Below are 7,829 nucleotides of genomic sequence, written 5' to 3' on the forward strand. Positions count from 1 at the left end.
ATAATATATTTTAAAAGTTATAGTTTATTATCGCGAAATTTACGTACATATCTAAATCATTGGTTTATATTGAGTCCATCATTAATTTAATTATTTAATCTCGCATCAGCGATTATTAGCCATTATTCGATCGTGCATTGTTAACGTACTCCCACGAATAATTAATTTAACGAGAACACACAGACGGGGAGTCGTTAAATCCTCTTTGATGATTTTCAATATGCGGCAGGCACGGGGGCAGTACATGCGGCATAAATCGTATAACGGGCCCAGCTCGTATATTCGTATCCACGTTTGCGGTGGAAATACCATGAATGCCCACGCGGTGAACTAAATTAACAGCATGCGGCGTAATTTTAGCGTAATGCAAATCGATAGCTCCGCGGTACCTCCTCCCTCCCTGGCGCTCGGTACGTCACGAAATCCCACTTTATACAGGTCTACGCGACATTTCACGTTACCGGGACTATCGCGGCCGAGGCTGTAAATTTTGCAAAGTGCTGGCGACCGGCCAGACATTTTTATTACGGTTCGTGCTGTACACCCTACGCTAACTAACACCGCTGTGCACTATCGGATGCATCCGTCTCATCTGTCCACAACGGCGTGCTTACGCTTTGTGTTCGCTAAAGGTGTTCGATCACCGCGTTGTTACATTGTTCACGTGAATACGTTTATGCTAAAATCATATATTCCAATGATTTCATAGGAATCCAGGATTAGCTTTTTCCTCTTGTGCCACATAAACTGATAAATGTATATAAAAACGTGATAAATTATAGTAGATCTCCGTATAACGTGGGAAATATGTTGTGCGTTATACAATACTCAGGTTGTACAAAATTCGAAAATATGTTGTTTATCATGAAAGAAGCACAAAATGTGAAATTTATTTACCGCGTTATATCAAGGTAATTTACCACGTCGTATGAGACCTGTCGCAATCTTTTTACCGCGTTATACGAATCTTTATAGGAATATTGTGCTACACGGTGCTTTACTGTACTTATAAAAAAGCAAGAATACGGTAGGTAGAAACATGATAGGAAACTTGAAATATCCAGATGTAATTTTGATTTATCAGGAAACTCATTGTGGAAAATCGAGAGAAACTTGAAGGTTCCGAATGATGATTTTTAAGAAATCCATTATTATGATTAATTTTCATCAATGTTCTTTTCTTTTATAGATTTTATCGATTTTATAGATTTTTAAATACATTTTATAGATTTTATATAAAATTATAATGATTGTAATGAAATGATTATAGAATCGTGATAAAATATTTAGACAAGGAGGTAGGAATATATAATATAATAGTAGGAATAAATCATGTCGTAAGACTTAAAGATTTCCGACATCACTTATCTCGTCTCCTCATAAAATGTTTTCTTCTTCTAATATTAATAGTAAAACGATAACTATGAAACACGAGCCAGTCTCAGCCGGTGAACTGATATCTTAAGTGTAATCTTACCAATCGCTTCTTCTCAGATGCTCGTCTAAGCAACGAGTTTTCCATTCGTGAGCCGGATCTAGATAGGCTGGTCGCCAAGCGATCGGTTCTCCGCGTAGCGTCGCAATGTAGTGTCAATTGTCGTGGTGAAGTTCTCGTGCTGCGAAAAGAAAAGAGGAGATTAGAGAAGAGACGACGATGAACGGCGAGCGAGACTCGTAAACTGTTTCGCGGATTCTAAGAAGAGAACCACGAAGAGCAGCCGAAAGAAAGAAGAAACGGGCCGGTCCGGTGGGCCCCGGCCATGGGGGAGACAGTATGTTCTCCGAGCTGTGCAGGGAGACCTTGCGGAAGGCAGCAGTGTGCTACAGTTCTGCTCGTGCAGGAAGTCCATCACCATCGCCACCAACGTCTCCGCCGCCATCACCCGCCAAGGAGGCAAAGACTGCTGCCAACTCTGACCTGGCAAATGTCCGTGATGCCGGCCACGAGGGAGTCAGAGACCACCATCATTCAGGGACCACCACCGGAAGACGAGTGTCGTCAACCGGAAATGCCGCCGCCGAGTCCAAAGAGCCGGCCACAGAGAGATCGACCGATCGCTCAAACGACTTCAGGGAGTACGTTTACGTCCGGTGCGAGACTGATATTAGTTCATTGCTCTCAATACTCTTTGGGGACCGGTCAAGCATCGACCATCGATCCTTTTGTTGATTCGAGAACTCGCGCGGTTCGAAATTACTTAACGGATAAAAAGAATTCATGGTTTTTGTTACGGAGAAAATAGTTCTTTGTAATAGACAGTTCCATTTATTATCTCGCGTGTAACTAATCGTCTGAATTTATATAGTTTCAACTTTGCGTGTTTGTGAGCTTTCATTACAAATTGAACGGATGGAATGTTGATTACAAAATTATAAGCTATAATTTTTATAATTAAACGATTTATGAAATACACACAATATTTCATATAGCTACACTTTTGAAAATTGTAAAATTATATGGCTATCGTATTTTCACTCTAAATAGCAATTATTCTTTTTATAATATCAGTCCACATTTTCCGATTAATTAGTGAATACACGACAAGCGGAAAATTGCGTGGTCGTTATTTTCGCGAAACAATAGCATCGAATGACATTTTCACGTTGCGATGGTCGATGTTCTATGCAATGGATCTATCGATCAGTTATCGTGTCTTTGACGTTGTCGTCCGAGGAAATTGATCGATCACACGCGTCATTTCGAATGAAATCCAATGTACAATTCACTTCGTTGTTCATTCCCATCGAATGCACGAGATTAGCCTAAATGCGTCATAGTCGGATGAAATCAACAACGCGAATCAATATCGCGATTTCAAATGGAATCCGATCCGGCGTCAGAAACACTTTCAGGTGCAAATATACGTAACGCGAGATTCGATATGCGATAAATATTTAATCATGGAAATGGAGACGGTTTATCAAGATTTGCGTTAAAACGCGCTGATTGAACCGTTTGCATCCAATCTCGCGATTATCGCCACCGAGAGTCAACAGTTTACTTTGCATGGACACATTTATTTCGACGCGCATCGAGCAAAATAACTAATTAGTATATTAATTAGAAATATTATTCGCATACGATACGATGAACAAATTATTTATTAATTCAAAATGAACAAGATAATATATCGCGACACATGCTCAATTTCGAAAAATGATCTTGATATGAATTCGTCGCAAGAGTAGGGGAAAATTCTCTTCTGCATAAAAAAGGGAGGACGTAAAATCGTAAACGTACTCCTAGAAAGCGACCGGCGATGCCCACCGACTTCAGTAAACGATTACCCGGTCTCGAGGCGAGAGAGGGACGACGAGGCCGCACGTGCGGTGCCACCGAGAACAGGGAGTCCCGCTCGGTGTCCCCCGAGATGGGGGCACGACAGCAACACGAGGACAACCGAAGAGGAGGAGGAGGAGGAGGAGGAGGAGAAGGAAGCCCCGGCAGCGAATGCGGCCGATCAGACTCGAGATTCGGCCGATGGTCCCCAGGGTCGTCGCCCGAACCCGAGGACAACTCCTCAACTTCTGGCGACGAAGGTACCCTCTTCTTGCACACGCGCAGATTTATTGTTTTGTTTGCGCTGAAATTTTCACGACCAGTTTTTTTTTCCCTCGACCGGATCTGCCTATCCCTCGGGAACAAAGGATGCTCGCGTGTCTCTCACACGTTCGAGCATTCAATCATACAATTTGTTCGATTTGCTAAAACTACAAGGTTGATTTTTCAACTTTTTTTAATAATGATAATAACAACAAAACAACGACACAATTACATACACATGTACTTAACAATGATAGTGGTACTTTGCAAGAGACTTTAATGATGTTTAGATGAGAGTTAATGGAAAGTAATTATCCACGTAATGAGTTATGTTACAAAGTAGTCTTCAATACAGCTTTTGAGGACATGCGAAAATGTGTGAAATATATATGTCATTAAATGCGTCAAGAGAAGTTGCCTGTATAATTAAATTTAAACTACAATTAGAATAAGTTTTATGATTTCAATAAAATTATTCTCAACAGCTAACTATTAAAAAGAGATTCTTATATTTATATATATATATGCGTTATTAAAACGTAAGATTATTTTCATCTTTAATTGGAGATGTCGTAAAAACGGATTTATTCTTAACAATAGAGAGATTGAGATTAGATGGAGATGAAAAGAGATTCTTTGCTATCGTATCAAAACATTCGTTCATAATCTCCTGCGAGTACTAGACGCGGAATAGAGGAAGTTCGATAGAATTTTCACATTGAAAAAGCACTCCTGGGGTTTCCCACGGGTTTCGTTGATCGTGGCTCTTTGAGAAATCGAGTTCACAAAGTTGCGGGGAATATCTCGATGACAGAGGTCGACTGGGAAATCCTAGATAGCTTGGTCGAAAGCGGAGACAGTCCTGGTCGCGTGGCACAGAGAAAGCGTTAATAGCCACGTTTGATCCACTCGCATGCTGCCGCTTTATACATTTACCACGACGTAAATGTGCCATTTAGTCTAAAAATGGGATACGAGCAGTTGATTTCTCTTCTTGTTGATTTTAGCACAAGATATTAAAAATGACCATACACGATTCGCGAATTTTTTGATCTGGAAAATATGTGATTTTAATAATCTTGAAGATATTAATTTTCTTAGATTTATCAGATAAATCTGAGGACAATATGATAGGAATTTAGATCATCTATTATAGCTTGCTAGCCTTTTCAACTACTCAAAGATTGCAGAAAAAAACGATCGTAAACTATTATTCGGCTGTATTATTGTACGATTTCATCTCTATTTTAAAAATTCGGATAGATCGACCGAGAAATATTTTTGTGTTGAATCCTATATGCGTTTTTTATCTCGAGCATTGTAGAAAAAGCGAAACTTGAGAGAGAAGAGAAGTTCTGGGAATATTTCCGATGATAATACACCTCCGCGTTTCCTTGCGAATCTTTATGCTCGATGCACTCGACTTATTTGCCTCTTCACCGTGTAACATTTCTACGCTTTACAAAAAATAAAAATTCAAGTTCAAACAACTAACAAGAGGAGCGCTGCTTTATTTCTAGATAAATAATCGGCGATCGATACGGTTTCTTTCTTCAAGCACTTTCCTATTTAGTTGTTTTTCTTGTTCAATCGTCTTTGTAGTTGACACAAATACTCTTTCCTTTGAGATATTTTTATATCTCTTTAATCCTCTTATTTACTCTTGTGAAATACAGTATGTACCATAATTTATCTCAGTTAATGTTTAACAGCAGGTTTTTGATGAAATTAAAATTGATTTTTTTTCTATAAAATATCTAATGTTTTAACATAACACGACTGTTGAATTTCAAGTATTTAAACTATATCTTAAATGATTTTTTTTTTTCAATTATTGAACTGTTCTATAAAAAAGATGTTTAAAAAAAAATTTAATAATAGAAAAGTCAAACATTCGTGCAATGATTTTTAAATCTCAATTATTTTTGTCACATCAATATATAAAAATTCGATACCGCGTATTTAGACGCAATCTGCATATAAATGTACAAGTTATTGACGTGATCTTGGCCGATCGTTCTCGTCAAGATCGCATCGATACGAGAGGCAATACATTGATATTCTCAGCGACGCTTGAATCGCTGAGCTGGCAACTCGATGTGGCATTTTCTCTCGTGGCGCGATGGAGACTTCTTCCTCCAGACTTTTGCGACTACATCGATTGCACTCGAGGCCTAAAAGCGCCGAAGCCATCTCGCGATGTGCCAATCCGCTGTGTTCAAGAATACCCGCCGGGTTTGTTCACGATATCAAATTTCTGTCCACTTGTCGCGATATCTATCGCTATTCTCAGGGGATACGCGTATTGTGTCTTGGTACACAAGATATAATCTTCATAAATTTTCAGATTGTCTTCTCAAATTTTGCAAAGCTTTCATGTTTAAATATTAAATCTGTTAGGAGAGGGAGAGCAAGAGAATCATACGAAAAAAAGCTTTTTAAAAAACAAATAATTTAATTATATAAATTATCTCTAAAAAAAATGTATAAGATTATATCCATTAATACAAATAAAATTTCTAATGTCATATTTTTTGTCTTTTTTTCAGGTGAGTATTCGATGAAGTTAATAGAGGCGTCTTGCCATTTTTCTGCGGCGTCAGGTATTTATGACTCATTTACATATAATCGAATCTTAATTTACAATTGGACATCTAATATTCTCCGAGAAAAAAGGAAAGGCAATTCTTTCCGAAAGAATATATAATTGCAACTTTAATCTTTGAAAAAGAAATTTCCTTCTAACCACTATCGCGGAAATCGTATTCATTGATTTCCGGCTTTTATCTCCACCCTTCTTGCGTGGTACTTTTTCAGCAAGAAAGAGCTCACGATGCGGTACTCGTAAACTAATGTAAGTAAACGCGCGCTATCGCTGTTGTTCGGGTTTTAAGAAGGTGCGATTAATCTTAAGAACTTAACTCCAGCGAAGGCACCATTTGATTTAACTTCGTTCGATTGTTTTTTTACATCGGCATTTTTTCTACAGCGTCACTTTGCCGACACAAAAGACTGTTCGTTGTTTAGAGAATGTACTTTGAAACTCTCTCACGAAGTTGGAACGTTTCCTCCTGTTCCCTTCGACAGAGAAAAACATTGTATCGATAACTTTAACTAACATCACTGGCATTCTTCTGAGACTAGCGTTGTTCTAACTGTCGAAAGCCCTGAGGCTATCAATCAAACTCACTGTATAATATTGCTGCTTGCGTTCCTCATAAACGTCGACATCGCGTTGAAGTTTGGCAGCTAGTTACTTCCCACTCATTAATTCGATTACAACATTCGCTGACGCAGGTAATTGTGAATAAATTATAACGATCATTGTTACTCGAAATTTACATTAGCATGATCTTTTTATATCATAAATTAATTTTATCTTTTTTACGTACAAATAATGTCTATTTTTGAGATCAATCTAGAATTTTATAAATCAATTATGAATATTTTGGAATTACACACTACGAGCAATATATTTATCATAATTTGTTTAACACGGCAATTGTATGCGTGTTGAACATTTAGGTGTAATTGTAAATTCGATATTCCGAATTATCGGCTGCGTTTAATCACTATTCCCAGATTAACAAGAGAATTAATCGTATATTTGTAAGCACAAAGTTGGTTTCAGGCATTAGACTCTCTCTTTCTCCCTCTCTACCTCTCTCTTACACATCGATTCTGAGTATGCTTGGAAATATTGGTTGCAAAGAAGATATATGTCACTAATAACTTCCTTCGCTAATGTCGGTACCACTCGAGTATGTAGAACGCGCAAAGCACATCTAGATCGAGAATCTCCGAGTTTCCAACAAAACTTGAACTTTCGGCATGCCTCGTCTTGCATATTTGCTAAGTTGCACTTATTTACATTCACTTCGTAGGAAAAATAAATTTACGTAACTTGTTCTTTCACGGCGAAGAAAGAGGTCGAACATTTCATTTCATGCGACGAGAGAATTTACTGAATTCGACACACCGTTACACGTCAACAAAACATAAAGTCTACGTGGATCAAAAAATGTTGTCTCACGAAAGACCGTGCTCGTTTTTTGTTTGACAATAAGAGCTGTAATCATTGTTTACTTCTCCTCCTACTCTGATAATTTTATTTTTCAAACTTTGGGAAACATACGAGAGACAAAAATTTTAATTAATATCAACATCGCGGTACGATCCGAGACTTTACCGCGAATTAGCTTCAAATTTCATCAAGTTCACGAGTCTCGTTTAAGTTTTCGTAGCTGTCGACATCATGCGTCTGGAACACAATGTCGATCGAAAG

General features: G+C 38.1%; 1 protein-coding gene across 28 annotated transcripts in view; it reads left to right on the plus strand.

Moving 5' to 3' along the window:
* LOC115242508 (MAP7 domain-containing protein 2-like) overlaps positions 1-7,829 on the plus strand; it is a 142,951-nt gene that overhangs the window by 98,599 nt on the left and 36,523 nt on the right. For 5 of the 28 annotated variants that reach the window (XM_029818845.1, XM_029818846.1, XM_029818848.1 and 2 more), the window contains exons 2-3: positions 1,495-2,091; positions 3,248-3,540. The exons of 12 other annotated variants lie outside the window; for them this stretch is intronic. In XM_029818845.1, the coding sequence (XP_029674705.1) occupies positions 1,775-2,091; positions 3,248-3,540 (610 nt within the window). In that variant the 5' untranslated portion in view covers positions 1,495-1,774. Of the gene's footprint in view, positions 1-1,494; positions 2,092-3,247; positions 3,541-6,093; positions 6,148-7,829 lie in introns of those variants that run through there. 11 more of the 28 variants (XM_029818860.1, XM_029818866.1, XM_029818864.1 and 8 more) reach the window with 6 other exon arrangements.

Source organism: Formica exsecta, unplaced genomic scaffold (assembly GCF_003651465.1).
Source record: "Formica exsecta isolate Colony F162 unplaced genomic scaffold, ASM365146v1 scaffold60, whole genome shotgun sequence".
Lineage (NCBI taxonomy): Eukaryota > Metazoa > Arthropoda > Insecta > Hymenoptera > Formicidae > Formica > Formica exsecta.